The sequence below is a fragment of the Falco rusticolus genome, chromosome 3, assembly GCF_015220075.1.
Source record: "Falco rusticolus isolate bFalRus1 chromosome 3, bFalRus1.pri, whole genome shotgun sequence".
Lineage (NCBI taxonomy): Eukaryota > Metazoa > Chordata > Aves > Falconiformes > Falconidae > Falco > Falco rusticolus.
In genome coordinates this window covers 61,435,181-61,451,429 of record NC_051189.1, presented here as the reverse complement: position 1 = coordinate 61,451,429, position 16,249 = coordinate 61,435,181, and the positions used below count along the sequence as shown (strand labels likewise).

The 16,249-nt window shown below is 43.0% G+C and overlaps 1 protein-coding gene across 1 annotated transcript in view; it reads right to left on the bottom strand.

The window, feature by feature from the left end:
• Positions 1-1,819, bottom strand: part of GNAL (G protein subunit alpha L) — a 194,034-nt gene extending 192,215 nt beyond the window's left edge. Inside the window, exon 1 of the mRNA XM_037379647.1 lies at positions 1,372-1,819. Coding sequence (XP_037235544.1) covers positions 1,372-1,819 — 448 coding nt within the window. The remainder of the gene's footprint in view (positions 1-1,371) is intronic.
• Between the last annotated feature and the right edge of the window lie 14,430 nt (positions 1,820-16,249).

Genomic DNA, 16,249 nt, shown 5'->3' with positions numbered 1-16,249 from the left:
GTATTTCATGGGAAATAATAAAGCCCATAATTTGTTTTTTAGACTTGGAGCACTACAGTTCTGGCAAACATTGCTTAGACCTTTTGTGCACTGCCATATTTCGTATTTTCTCCTCCCCTCACCTACCAACAGGAATGAAGGAATCCAATAGCATGGAAATACAGCTTTATAAAGACAGACGTAGGACTGCCTGAAACCTGGAAGGCACGGAGATACCCACCAAAACTCCACACCATGCAACTTTCTGAAAAAACTCAAAGCAATCTAATGCAAAAGCAAATCAGTATTTTCACACTAACAGAACACAGAGATTATGACCATTTCACTAAGAGGCCAAATAAGCCCTCTGCTCAGACCATAAAAAAAAAAAAAAAAAAAAAAAAAAAAAAAGCCCTGCAGTATGACTGTTCTGTTTCCTGCAGGAAATGAGATGCTTGTATTAGATACCCCTGTGGTTTTCATACTGTAAATGTATCAGCTGGTACAAATCCTCCGAGAGGACTATTAACTAATGCTTAGAAGGAGCAGTGGCAACAGCAGACCACACGTAGCACCTCAGAGAAGAGGGGACAAAAGCTGACAAGCCATCCCTAAAAAATTCGAGGGCCAGCAGCTGAAAAACACATCTTCTAGTAGAGGCGATGTCTGCAAGGAACAGACATACCCACACCCGCTTTATTTCCCCTTACACCGCTCACTCCTTTCTTAAATAAGGAGCCTATTGCTCATCAACACTCCTCACTCGGGAGCCACAAGCCCATACTACCGCCGCTCATTAAACCACCCCTGGTTAAGCACGGCAGCGGTGGATCATCCACCGGCTAACACATCTTATGCATGGCCATTTTCCCTCCTTTCTACTATGGTTTTGTTTGCTGGGTTTTTTTGTTGTTGTTGTTGTTGTTGTTGTTGGTTTTTTTTAACGTTTCCGAGTCGCTCGGGCGCTAACACCCCCCGGCCGAGGCGGCCCCCGCTCGGGGCCCAGCGCCTCGCCCCCGGAAGACCCCGCTGCTCCCCCACCGCACCGCTCCCGCCCGGCGGCCTGGGTGGAGCCGCTCGCCCTCGCAGGACAAGCGCCGATGGCGTTCTCCATTGCAAACCCACTGCTAGGGCCAGAAGGGGGAAGGAGAGAAGAAGGGGAGGAGGAAGGGAAAGAAGGTGTAAACCTGTCTGGGAAGAGCCCGGGGACGGAGGCGGCCGGGGGGCGGGAGGGCAGCCCGGGGGGCGCAGCGGAGAGACAAAGGAGGGATGGAGGGCGCCCAAGAAAAACGGGGGAAGCCGGGGAGGGGGCGCTGCACGGGAGCCCCGCGGCACCTGCCCGCCCCGGCACACGCCCCGCGCACACACACGGCTCCGTGCACACACACGTACCCAGCAGCAGCAGGCGGTGCGTCTGCTTGTACTCCCGCTTCTGCTCCTTGAGCGCCCGGTCGATGCTCTTGCTGACTTTCCTCGCCTCCTTCTCCGCCTCCCGCTCCTCCAGGCGCAGCTTCTCCCAGGTTCTCTGCAGCGCCGGCGGCTGGTGCAGCGCCTGCTGTCGCGCCGCCTTCCCCCCGCCGCCCGGGCCGCCGGCCTTGGGCAGCGGCGGCCGCTCGGGGGCCGCCCCGTTACCGCCGCCGTTCTGCAGGAGCAGCGGCGGCCCGTCCGCCTCCCCGCCGGGTTTACCGCCGGGCCGGAGCGGGGCGCCGAGCGGCTGCGGGGCGGCGTGAGGCTCCGCCGGCGCTTCGGGCTCCGAGGCGGCGCCGGCGCTGGAGATGGAGCCGCCGCCACCGCCGGCGTCGCCGAAGAGCCGCGGGCGCAGGCTGTAGCAGAGCCCCATGGCTCGGTGCCCCCGCCGGGGACGGGCTCTGGCGCGGCGGGGTTGGCCTCAGCGCTTCCCGCCGGCCCTACGCGCCGGGAAGGCGGCGGCGGGCGGGGAAGGGGCGCCGCGGAGCCCCTCACGGCCCCGCTGGGCCATCTTGCATTTTCCTCCCCGGGCGGCGGCAACGGCTCCTCAGCGCCGATCACCTGACACCGAGCTGCCACCGCCGGGTCCACTTTACCGTAAATACCCCAGCGCCAGCCCACCGCGCAGCGCCGGGCGCCGGCGGGGGAAGGGCGGGGGCACGCCGCCCGCCCCGCCACACAGGCGCACGCACGTTCGCAGCTCCCTCCCCACAACCGGCTCCGCCGTCCCCTCACGCCACCCCGCCCGGTGGGCGCCTGCCCGCGTCGGAGGGGCGAGCGTGTCCCGGGCTGTGGCGGAGCGGGCAGGTTCCCGCGCCGCGCGCAGGCGGGGAGACCCTCGCCCCCCCGCTGCCCGCACCACCCGCCCGCCTCGCCTCCTCCCTGCAGGGGCCGCCGGGCCGCCTGCGTGAGGCGCGGGAGCTGCGCACCAAGCCCCGGCGGCACGGGGTGGCCGCCCGCGGAGGGGCAGCCCAGGCCTAAGCCCCCGACGGGCAGCCTTTACCCCGGCACCCTCGGGGAGAAGCCGAGGCCTCGGCCTCTCGCAGAGGGGACCCCTGAGGGTGGCGGCAGCCCGGGGAGAGGCCGAGGCAGCCCCCGCCAGCCTGCCGTCCTCACAGCTACAACAGGGATTTCAGCCCCTGTACACACAGGCGGCTCCCCGCCCACATGCTGACTAACGGTGCTGTGGGAGGAATGCTTTGGGTGCAACGGCAGGAGAAAATGACAGGCGATGCTGGGGTTTGCTGGCTCTCAGCGTTGGCAACACTAGTACTCCGGCAGCGCGCTGCTGTGGGCCATGGAGGGAAGGCTGGTGCTTGGAGTCAGCCTGTTCAGAGGCAGCGGCAGCCCGCCCTCCTCACAAGAGGTCCTGGACAAATTCAGGCTACTCTGAATGTGTCTCGAATGGGCTCTCCTGCTTCATCCATCTCCATGTTCTTCATCATCTCAGCAGTCTTTTTTGGGGGGGCATGTGGCTGCTGGATGAAACGGTGTGTCCTTCAGTCTTAAAGCAAAGGTTGTGCCATATGTTCACAGTTATGATTGACGTATACCTTAGCATAGTTTAGAGTCTTACTTCAGTAATATCCACTGCATTCATCAACCTCTTTATTCACGCAGCGTCTCTTCAGATTCTGCAATGACCCTGTTGTATTAGGTCGTTGGTTTTGTCTCCCAGGTTTTTCCAGTGACCAGTACTATATTAATAGATGCTGCTATTTATACACCGCTGTATGAAGAAATGAAGGGAGGTGCAAGTCCTATGTTTCTTTATGGTGAATGAATTAAAGCAAATTTGCCACAGTTTTTAGTTTCTGGATGTGGGAACCAGAATTGGTTTTGTGACAGATCTATTCATGTCAAATGCTTTAGCGAATGTCCTTTAAAATATGTGTTTACCAGGCAGTGAGTTGTGCACTAACATTCACTGGGAAAGAAACCTAACACCCTGCATTAGCATGAAATAAATAGATGCCTTTTAACTGAAAGCATCAACTGTCTGTGATTGCACCGCACAAAGGAAATTTTGCCAGTGAAAATACTAGCAGGATCCAGCACACTGTAGATGTTGTTCACTTATACTCTTCAAAACGCTTACCAACTATTTGGACAGATGCCTTGGCTCCGAGAAGAGCATCCAATAGCTGTTGCTTCACTGTATGGTTTAATACATGATTATATAGTGTCCTGGTTGCAACGTTCTTGCAAAATGTATAAGCAGTTGCATCACAGCAGAGGATGTTTCACCACATTTGCAGCACTGCTGTGTCTTGACTGAAAGCTTTTATGGGTGATGAGGATATACCATCTCTTCGGTTGTGAGTGAACAATTTGAACTTTCAGCTGAAAACAGAGCAGGAATTTGGATAAGCAGAATCTAAATGTTCAATCTGGACTGAATAGCCGAGATCACGGGATTAGTGGCTGTACACTTTTCAGTGTAATTGTATCTTGTAAGAGAATTTGCTACTCATTCAACAATTACAGTAAAAAACATGAAAAAAATACCAAAGTAATGGTGAAAGTTAGGAAGTTACTATTTGGGGCCCAAATGTCAATGCGCATACTTAGTTTTGTGAAGGTGTTTCTTAGAGCTCGGTACACACAACAACATTTGCAGAATCATGAGCTGCTATCCAAATAGTAAGAGAAATGCCGTAAGATGGCCAAATTAGTTCAGATTACATAAAATATCTCCTAATAAAGTGTTCCTGGGCATGTAAAGCATATGCTTAGTGAGTAACAAGGAAGGTGAGTGATATATTCAGGGTTACAGAGGAGGCCTGGCAGAATATGCACTGTAAAATGACATGCTTTATGAATAACTTTGAAATAGCAGCCAATGTAATAACAACTATGGATAGGTATCATCCCTGAAAAACAGACCACTCAGCCAAACACCGATGTAGATACTCTACCTTATAAAATGCCAAACCAAGTATGTCCATTGAACGATCCTTCAGTGACCTACAAGAGCAAATTTGGACTTGAGGGAGAAGTATTTTTACTTTTGGTTTTATAACTTCTAATAAAGAACAATAAGCAGCCTGTCTTCTTTCTTTCCCCAGAGAAATTGTGATCATCACTACTTCTGGATTGCTGTGGACTGGGATTTTCAAGAATCTAAAGTGAGAAAGTCAGTATGATGCAGTTTTCTGATACAAATACTCCTTGGAGAATCTTTCATGGAACAGTGTTCAACATTTTCTAAGGTTAGTCATCCAAATCAGAGCTTAACGACTGGCTTATTTTTTCCATGATACAAATGATGAAACCTATGATTCTCATTATGTTAGCTGAAATTAGAATCATAGAATCATAGAACAGCCCGTGTTCATAGAACAACTGATGATAAAAGACCCTGAAAGATATCCCTTGAAAGATCATTTGGTCCAACCTTTCATGAGAAAGGTAGCCTAGATGATATTATCTAGCACCTTGTCCATTTGCATCTTGAAAACCTCCAGCAATGGGGACTCTGCCACGTTCTTGGGGAAATTGTTCTAGTGAATGATTGCTCTCACTGTAAAAAATGTTTCTTATATCAAGATGAAATCTCTTCTGGTACAATTTGCACTCGCAGCCCCTTGTCTTCTCCATGTAGTTCCTTGTGGTTCTCTTCCTCTTTGTATCTGCCCTTTAAGTACAAGAATACTGTCATGAGGTCCCTCTCAAGCCTTCTCTTCTCCAGGGAGAAGAGAAGGTGCCTCCTGAGCCTTCCCCATGGAGAAGAGACCTCCTTCAAACTCCTCATGGGCCAGGTTCTTCAGCCCTTTGGTCATCTTTGTCGCCCTCTTTTGGACCTTATTCAGTCTGTCCACATCTTTTTTGAATTTAAGCTGGTTTTTGATTCTTGCTTTTGATGTATAGTTCCACCTAAGAAATAAGGAATTCGATGTGGTTTCCAATCATATGCAGCAGCTAGGTATGCCCACAAGATGGCTCTACTTACTTCAAGGAGTAATACAATTTAATAAGTAAATCTATAAATATTTTTGCTATGAAGAAGCGTTTTTACTGTTTGAATTTTATGCATTTCTTGAAGACTTATATGCAAATACTTTGTAATCTTTTTCTGGTCTTATAATAATTTTGATTTAACAATAGACTCCTATACTATGTAGCTTTTTGAGATTCATAGTGTTCCAAATTTTAACCAAGAGATGAGTGTTTGTGAGCAAACTCAAACAAATGTAGTAACTGCAGTTGCCTTGAAAATGTAACTGTGTGGATGAAAGAGACCCTAGTTAAATGGATATGTAAGAAGTTTGATTAAGCAAGAATCTTAAAGGCAAGGAGATTTCCTGGGGCTGGACATCTGTTTGTCTTCTTGTTGTTCTGATTAATCCCTGTAATAAGGTGAATAAGTTTATCCATATTCTGACTACAGGTTTGCTTTATTGTTTTTCTGTATCTTGGTCAGAATAATACTATGAATTCAGAAACTATAAATTCAGAGCCGACACTGGAATATTTCACCATCCCTGGAGCTGTTTAAAAAACATGTAGATGTGGTGCTTAGCGACATAGTTTAGTGGTGGACTTGGCAGTCCTGGGTTAACAGTCGGACTTGATGATCTCAAAAGTCTTTTCCAACCTAAATAACTCTATGAGTCTATGATTCTATATTAGTTCTAAATGATTTTGATATTTTTTTCCTCAAGATTTTTCAGGACCTCAGTGAGGGTTAGTGAAAATGTTACAAGGTTTTTGGGCGTATTAAGGAGGAAAGCAACACAATAGAAGAAAAAAAAAACCCAACAACAAAAATCCCCACCAGAGAAATGTTCTGTGTCAAACACTAGGTATTTGCAAAACTTCTGAGGTTAATTTTCGTCGTGGATAAACGGTCTAGGATGTACTCAGCTTCCATCAGATGATGAACATCTCTTACCTTCTTTGAAAGGCATTTGTCAAAACCTATTTGCTTCTTGTGGGATGAATACTATTATTTTTGTTCTTAAGGTTTATAATAAGCACTAAACTGTATACATAGTGTGCCTTTACCTCCCTAGTGTATCACTGCTGGTACGTGGGAAAAGGAAAATACTGTTCTTTGATACATGCTTTGCTCCCTAGAGGCTGGAATCTATGTTGCTGATAGAAAGCCTACCAGTAGGCTCAGCTACACTAACAAATCTTGTCTGTGTGAAATGCATGGAGATTAAATCAGCCTCCTGACTTCCTGAATATCTCAGGAAGTCCAAAGACAGAAGACTAGAATAAAACTGTATCTTTTTCCTTGGTCTTGTCTTTGATAGATACCCTAAACCTGCAGTGTAGTTTCCTTCCTTGGGGCTTGAAAAGCTTTGTATTTCTGTATTGTGTGTGAATGCACTAGCTGCCTTTCCTCTCCAAGCAATTTACAGCATACCCCAGGATTTATAACTTCTCCATCCTATAGTGTCTCCTTCCCAACAAAATCTACAGAGCTATGATCTCCAGAAGGAAAAATTAGCTTCACAATTTACCTTGATATTAGTATTTTAAATACTACTAGTTTAGGGAGTCAATTTTAACTGGTAAATTGATGCACTCACCTGGTGCTTCCTAGACCTGTGGAAATCTCAGCTACATGAATCCCACAAATTATTTTAAGCTCATTCTTTACAGCTTCTGCTTTGTTTCACTGATAGATAAATAAATAAAAAAACATATAGGCAAATTATTGTGGAGTACAGTGAGCCCCTTCTGTAACACACAGAGACACAATAAATATAATATAATGCCTCTGTTTTCACAGAATAACTCCAACCTTCACCACCAATTTTATATGCCACTTTTACTAGTTGCTTGAAGATTCTTAAAGTGGGACCAAAATAAGGCTTACAGTGGGAATTCAGTTGCAAATGTAATAGTTGTAGAACAACAGTTATCCAGATCTAATTTTATCAAATCATCTATCACTCATCACCATGGTATTATTTTGTGCCTTGTCATATCTGTTGGTGATAACAGTAAAACAATTTGCCACTTCTTTTTGGAGAGCCTCTTTCATATAAATACTGTAAACAATTTGGCAGCTCTTAAAGCGAGATTTTTATTTGTTACCGATGATAAAAGAATGAAGGATTTAGGTTTTTTAAAAGTGGGATCATTAATGCAACCTGTATTAAAGTTGCCTTGTATGTCCTATTATTAGACTACTTTACATTAGACTATTTTTCTTTCCTTAAAACTGTACAAAATGGGATTTGGGCAAAATTTCATCTGCTAAAGTCTGTTTTTGTTTGTTTTAACTTCCAAAACACCGTAGTCATTTTCACAAGGAATTTAGTGAGAAATATACTATTGCAATGTAAAAACCTCTTGTTGACTTTCAGAAGAACTAATAGTTTCTCATTCTCGCATCAGTTATGATAGATTATTTTGCTTTAAGAGTGATTACCAGTATATAGAAGACATTTTAAGCAATGTCAGAGTAGACAAGCTTAAGGGAATTTACTGCAAGTACCAAAATAAGATAAAGTAGGTCAGCTTGCTTGAAAACTAGGTTCTTAGCAAATGAAGTAGGAGAACATTTAGAAAGAGATTTAAAATGCAAATTGTGGGATAAGGTAATTTTCTGAGGTACTGTATAAAACAGGGCAGGGTAGAAGCAAAGCAAAGCAAATTGGAGTTTTTGTATGCTTATCAGATAACATATTGCGCTATTGTCAGAGGCATAACTGTTGATTTCTCTGTAGCCTTTAGTTTGTTGCTACCTTTAAAGGAAGGAATTGAATGATAAATTTACAAGGCTTCTGGTGATCTCTTCTAAATATCTTTGTAAAGAACTCTCTAAAAAGTCTGTTGAGCTGTGTTTGAATCAGGGATTTGTAATATTTTTTGTTTTATGAATATGGTTTTTGCTCTGATAAAATCTGATTGAATCTGACCAAATTGTAACACCTTAAAAACTGTAACTTGCACAATCTGAAACACAGAGCAGAAAGTCATCACAGCTTTCTTCTACGATGAGGAACAGTCCTACATGTTAACAGACCTGATCTAGGTGGAGGGAAAGAATGTGGCTTCAGGAACACTTCTATTAAAAGACTCTGATCCTGTTTTGCATGTGAATAATGTATGTATCTATCGTGTACCAATTTCTTTTAAGTCAGGGAAGCGTGCTTTATCTGTGCAACCTCATTTCATTCCCATATAAATATTCATCATGATGCAGTCTTCACCTTCACACAAACAACTTCTCCAGACTAAGCGGTTTGTTTTGGGGACTCTGCTCTTGATGTGAACTGCCAGCAGAGCTGTAAAAGAAGTCTCAGCTAGCTATAGGGACTTCCGGAACTTTCTGAGTAACTGGAAAAAAATCTTTTATTTTAGAAGATATTTTTAGGTCTGTGCTTTAATATAAAAACTAAAGTAAAGCAAGAGAACAGAAAACTGAAATAAGCTGATGCATAAATGGAGCTCATCATACAAACTTAACTTTCATTTTAATACTAAACAAATTAGCCTTTCCATTTGAACTAAGAATCAACTTAAACAATATATTGAATAACAGAATCAGAGAGAAGTCTTGTTTAGAAGGGAACTCTGGGTGTCATAGTTCAAATTTGCTTTTTGGAGGCTAAGAAAAAGAGGGGACTGCAATATAAGCAGGAATAGACAATAAAATTTGTTTCATAAAATAATTCGTTCCTGCAATACATTTTTTTTCAGTTAAAACTGACAAAATTGTTAAAATCAGAATATTCAATAAAAAAATTAAATTAGGCTAAATCAGGATTGACAGTTCCTTCCAAGACTAACCACTTAACAAGGCTGAAAGAGCTTGCACTAGGGAAACCAATGAAAATAGGAAATAATTAATCAATGCTTATTGTAGAAATCAAGTTGAAAGAGCAGGAAGGAATATGAAATGAAGAGCAGCATTTATAAAAATATTTTTAATTTTGATGTTTGTCTTAGGATATAAGTATTGAAGTAGTTTTAACAGAAGATGAGATAAATATTCATTGATCTTTATGGCTAGAAAAATTAGTTGTTGTATCTTTTTACTGAGAAATCCACTCAATGGTGGAAATCCCAGAGCAATTTTTATAACTGTTATAGTAATTTCTTAGTCCTGTGTTTTCTAGATTCCCGGTACTAATTTAGTTTAATTGGCCTGTGCATTAACATGGAAGAAGCTTTCCCATTCCTTTTTTTCCCTTGTCTTACTCTTTTTCGTTTCTTGATTCATTATCAAGGAAATAAATTAGGAACCTGAATTCCCAGCAGCCTTCCCACACTTCTCAGTATTGGCACAGCAGAAAAGTTTGAATACCTCAAGAAGCGTGGCCTCTTCTGCATTTCTCATTGCTGGGAGATGCTGTCCCTTACAAGCAGCTTTATGCCAAACCCAAGATCTAGACCAATACAAGCTTTCCTCTCCTCACAGAATGTAAACAGAGAGGATCATCTGCTTTCCTCATCTTCTGCTTTGCATTCCTTTTCAACCTTCATTTGTTTCTTTGAATAGAAGTACCAGGCAGCTTTCGAGAATAAAAATGTTTAAAGTCAACGTACTACTAAAAATAGCCTGTAAATAGTCATATTGTCTTGTTAATCCTTTGTGCATGCCTGGTTGTTCCTCGGGACAACATACTTTAGCACTGGATTTCTCCAGTTTCTCATGAGGGACAAATATTCAGCCTTACAGAAGATGTCACACAAATTAAATCCTTTAAGTGACAGTTGTTAGTAGCTCTTTTACAGCAAGCTAGAATGAAGCCTTTAATCTTTCAAGTTCTTATCTTAAAGAGGTTCTACCCAGGTGATACAATGGACATATGAAAAGGTTTGGTAGTTAAATCTTCATACTTGTTATTAAATACTTCTGCAACACAAAAGTGCTGTAGAGTCCCTTGTTTCTCTTGAATAGAGTCCCAGTTTCTCTTGAATAGATACCTGCTTATGGCTGAAGTTCATTAGCACAAACTTACATAGCTATTAGTTAATTTTTTTTTTATGTTCTAGTAGCAGAGATGCTGTGAAAATACGGGACATTATTAAGAATATACAAAGGGAGTTTATATTTAGAAAAGAGTAAGAAAATGACAAAACCCCCAAATACACATAAGCAATGTCAGAGGAGCATTTAAGTCCCAACAGACAGTAAATATCATCAATATATAATTGAAAAAACATACATATTTCTACCCTTAAAGATGGCTTTTACACCTTAGTTTTACTTTGCTTTAACTGACAGCATCACTAATTTCTATCTGATTTCTCTTAAGGTATATTAAAAAACTGTGCAGTGACAGACAGAGCTTCTTGGCTGTATAGCAATGGACTTCTGCTATTTGTATAGTAGTTTTTCTCCAGTAGCTGTTATGAGCAATTACAGGTCCAATCTGAGACAGATTTAATTGAACATTAGTTAGATCAGGTCTTACAGTAATACATTGCAAAAAATTGTACCTTTATTCATGCCTCTACTCTTAGAGGGACATGTTTTCGTTCTTAATGTAGAGTGCATAGGTTTCAGCGCTGTTTTCTTGCCCCAGATTATGCAGTTCATCAGGCTAGCAAGACCCTGAAACCAGGGTGTACAGAGAGAAGGTGGTTGAAAAGCATGGTACTTGCGTTGTACAGGCAGGAGTCACCCTTGTATTTCTTTCATTGTGGCTTTCGCAGCCATACTATGCTATCACAGACCTTTTCTCTTCTTTAGTAGTGGTGGGTGGCAAAACTAACATTGGAAGGTGTCTTAGACATTTTTAATTGCGAACACTATAGCCAGGAAAAAAAAAAGAAAAAAAAAAAGAAAAAAAAAAAGAGAGGTGCTAGAAACTCTAGGAGGTTCATCAGGCTATGATTCCTCTCCCCTGATAACGCTTAGTAACTTCTTGTGATGTTAGTGAAGGAATTGCATCTATCACTTCAAGTGGAATGTACTCCCTCTGAGTCATTTATTTTCTTTATTATTAATTTATGCTGATTGAAAAAAATAAAGTTTTGATTACTACTGTTTTTTTCTTTAGGAAGAGTGGTGGCAAGGTAAAATCAGGCTGTTAAAAACACAATTAGGGAACAAAGCATCCACCACCTGCTGTCTGGATTCTGTAGGCAGAGGTGGATCCTAGGGCTTTTCTACCACTTGTGCCTCTGAACAATTTATGAAGCTACCCAGCTGCTTGTATAGATGGTGTGCTTTGGCCAGGCTTGTTTGACATTTGTTCTTGGTTGTGCTTGGGCATGAGGGTGAGATCTGAAGGACAAAACAAGTTAACTATTCCCAGTGCCTGTAGTGCCACCATTCATGGGCCAGACTAGATCTTGTAACAGTGTCTCATATTTGGGATAGACTTCTTCCTGTAGCTGGAGAGATACTGTGCACTCGCTGATCCCTGTCATCAACAATTTTGGTTAAAATCATGTCAGTCTTCTTTTGGAACTGGAAACTACAGGCATCAAGGGTTTTAGGAGTGTTGATGTGTGGAAAGTGCTCTAATTCACTCTCCTGACTTCTGGGAAAAACAACTGGCTGTAGCCTCCAGAGGAGCTACCCAGAGCTCTTTTGCCTTCTTTCTCCATCGTTTTGGGAGTCTGGTGATGCTTGTGGGAAGAGAGTAGCTGAGACTATTTCTATAAGAGACAAGAAGTTCAAGATCCATAAGAAAGACGCAAGAGCATGGGAGAACTCTGCTTTCTCCTGCTCTTTTATGAAAGACAGGCTCATTCTTCCCCCATTTTTTATCCAATATAGTTACTCCAGGCTTCATTGAATTAACCCTTTACTTTGCCCTGCAAAGAACTTTACCTTTAAAGAAGCTGAGATACATGCAAGCTATCAGTACATAGGAGCTGTCAAAAAGTACTGCTCAATTAGATTTTGGATACTGAATGAAGGAGGTGACTATCAGAGTATTTGGCTCCAGATGACTACTCCAAAACACAGGGCCAAAGGAAGAGGAAAGAAAATAGTATATGGAAAGCAAAAGTATCCCGGAAGGTTGTGTGGGTACAGTGGTTTGGGAGGCTGGAATAGATGTGAGGGCTTTGAAAACTGTAAAACTAGTGTTGGCTGTGTAGGTCTCAAGACTAAAGTTATGTCACTCACTGTAAACTTGTAGTGCTATCATATACATACATTGGATATGTTTCTGGAGAGTTAGGAGAGAGCTCAAAATCCCTAGTTTAAAAAATCCTGGGTTTTTAAAGTCCTTTTTACTGGGCTATTGTAAAGCTTGTTGGATGTAATTTGAATCCCGATTGTCAAAGCCAGAATCTTCCATGTGTGATTTTGGTGGGGCAGGGATTTCTAAAATTGCATCATGCTAAGCGGCTGTCCTGGTTTTGGCTGGGATAGAGTTACTTTTCTTCTTTATAGCTGGTACAATGCTGCGTTTTGGATTTAGTGTGAGAATAATGTTGATAACACACTGATGTTGCTAAGTAGCGCTTACTCTAAATCAAAGACTTTTCAGTTTTCCATGCTCTGCCAGTGAGCAGGTGCACAAGAATCTGGGAGGGAGCAGAGCCAGGACAGCTGACCTGAACTAGTTAAAAGGATATTCCACACCACAGCACATCATGCTCAGTATATAAACTGGGGGGAGTCGGCTGGGGCCTGCCGATCACTGCTCGGGGACTGGCTGGGCATTGGTCAGTAGGTGGTGAGCAGCTGTATTGTGCATCAATTCCCCCTGCCGCCCCCCCCCCCCCCCCCCCCCCCCCCCCAGCCCCCTGCCGCCCCCCTTGGGTTCTGGTCTTCTCTTACTCCTTTTCATTACAATTGTTGTTGTAATAATAATAATAAAAATTACAACAACAACAGCAACAATAATATTTTATTTTGTTTCAGTTATGTTGTGGTTTAACCCCAGCCTGCAATCAAGCACCATGCAGCTGTTCACGCACTCCCCCCTCACCCGGAGGGATGGGGAGGAGAATCGGAAAGGAATGTAAAACTCAGGGGTCGAGATAAGAACTATTTAATAGGTAAAGCAAAAGGCTGTGCATGCAAGCAAAGCAAAGCAAGGAATTCATTCACCACTTCCAATGGGCAGGCAGGTGATCAGCCATCCCCAGGAAAGCCGGGCTCCATGATGTGTAACAGTTACTCGAGAAGACAAATGCCATAATGCTGGATGTCCCCCGCTTCCTTCTTCTTCCCCCAGTTTATACACTCAGCATGACATCATATGGTATGGGATACCTCTTTGGCTAGTTCGGGTCACCTGTCCTGGCTGTGTCCCCTCCCAGTTTCCCATGCCCCTCCAGCCCTCTCACTGACAGGGCCCAAGAAACCAAAAAGTCCTTGACTTAGTGTAAACACTACTCAGCAACAGCTAAAACCATCAGTGTGCTATCAACATTGTTCTCATATCAAATCCAAAACACAGCACTGCACCAGATACTAAGAAGGTAATACTAAGAAGATAATTAACTATCCCAGCTGAAACCAGTGATTAAATTGTTCATAACTCAACCCATGATTTTTACCTTTTTTCTGATTCTCCTCCTCATCCTGCTGGGGGAGAGCGGCTGTGTGGTACTTAGTTGCTTGGTGGGGTTAAAGCATGACACTGGCAATAACTACTTTCTATGCTGTTTGTAGTGGTTTCTTCTATTAAATAGTATCAATTCAGAGAAAAGCCTTGTAAAATGGAGGTAGGACTATACATGTGCATTTTTCTGCAGTGGGCTGGTGACTAAGTACAGCACATGCCAGCCAGTGCAAGCTGCAAATGGCAAGGAAAGTAATTTCTTCAGGAGGGTGCTATGATCCTAGTTGAAATACTTGCATAGACCTTATACTTACTTGTGAATTATCCTCTGTCTGAAGCAATGAATCCCTTTTCTTCAAAACTGCCATGCTATTATTGTCTTTCTTATTTCTTTTGATGCATAAAAATTTACATTACAGAGTGAAAGTGCCATCTGTGAGATATTTTCAAAAACATCTACAGAATGTCCCTTCATGTTCACACTTTTCTTTCATTTTGATTGCATATCTTATGTATCGTGCTGTACAAGACAGATACACAGCCTTTTCCAGAAATATGCCTATGTACACTGTATAACTATAATGCCATATTGCATTTTTTCATTGTGCTAGTTAGAATTTAGTCTATTTAGATGAATTAATGGATTGCTGAATTTCTCAGCAAGCACCTCTTCTTGGCAAGTGCATTTACAAGGTAACTCTTGGGATAACAGGAGATTCTGTACAGGATGTTTCTGAAACACCATCGTGATGTAAGTAAAGGCAAAAGTTTCTTTGGATCTATCAATATCCCTAAAATAAGGGGGAAGAGGTCAGTTTATCCAGGATCCACTGTCACTTTGAAGTGACCGCTTATTGTCAGAAGTCCAATAAGTGTTAATCTTATTCGTATGTCTGTGTAAAGGAGCGTTGTTGTACTGTATCCTTCCATGCACCTTTGTATGAAATGCAGCAAATAGTCTGTGAAGGAAGTTCACAACAAAGTATGAATATTTCTCAAGTTCATGACTAAAACCACCATGCCACTTGAGAACTTATTGATTTGTACTGGGTTTAGCCAAGCATGGAAATAATATTAACTGCCTGTTTGGTAAATGTCACTTTTAAACAAGGCCAAGTGAAATTTAGCATCTCCAGAGTAGGAGCTGAATTGATCGGTTGGATTAAATGTGGTAATAAGGAGGGAGCTGAACCTGAATAACTCATGAAAGTTTGATCTGGACCATAAAATAAAGATGGGGCATTTGGTGCTGGCTTTCCTTTCATGAAGGCTAGCTAGTGATGTTGAAGGTACATGAGAAGCAGGGTCCAATGGCCAGGCAGAACCAGCCAGTCTCAGCTGAACTTGCAGGAGAAGAGAAAGCTGATGGCAATGGGTGGATGTGCAGTTGTTGCTGGTCATTTCTGTCAAACTTTCTTTTTGTAAACCTTTGTGAACTGCGCCATTTACTTTGCGTTCAAAGGCTTCTGCAAGGAAAGAACTGTATCTGCTTAAGCCCTGTGGGCCAGTTAGCATTGATGACATAAAGGAATGCTAGATGATACTTCTGGGGCAAATCAGGTAGACAGCAGAATGGGGAGCACACCTAAACACACCAACCAAAGAGAAAGCTTATGAGAGGTGAGAGAATCTTGTTAAAAAAGACCTCCATCATCCATATCTTCTTAGACACGGTATGTCATTTTGTGGATGGAGCCTCTCATAAATGAAACTCAACCAACAGCTACCAAGGTAGAGAACACAAGACAGTTTCTTCTTCTGTTCTCCTTGCAGCTAAATTTTTTTGTTGCAGAGGACAAGGCTGCCACAGGGGACTATAACACATATCTCCCTGTTCCTGTGTCAGTGAGGTGGCTTCTTCGCCTCTAATCACTGCTCAGGATTGAATCTTCTCTCTGGATGTTCAATGTGCAACCATGCCATGAGTGTGAGTGTACCAGGTCACAGGCAACAGCCCCTGGGGTGTCAACTGCTGCTGGAGTAATGATGTTCTAATCTGCTAATCTAGTCTCTGCTTTGGAGTGGAGCCGTAACACCAGTGGGATTGCTTTGGCCATTCCTGTATTCAAATAAGACACAGAAAGCATGCCCTACATTCTCTGGGCTGTCTTTGGTCAGCTTCAGGGAAAATAATTATAGGTTGTAATTTATGCAAGGCATCTGGGGAGAATTTCAACTAACAGTGGAAAACCTATTAAAAACAAATGCCATTTTGTATGTAACACATTTGTGGTAAAAATGTCTGTGCATGGCACCTGTGGACACTATGAAGATTTCGGGCCCACTTCTCAGTTACTCCTATCATGTGTTTAACATGCAGCAAAATGAAAAGATTAATAGTGTTCTCTTTTGCCTTTTTTTGT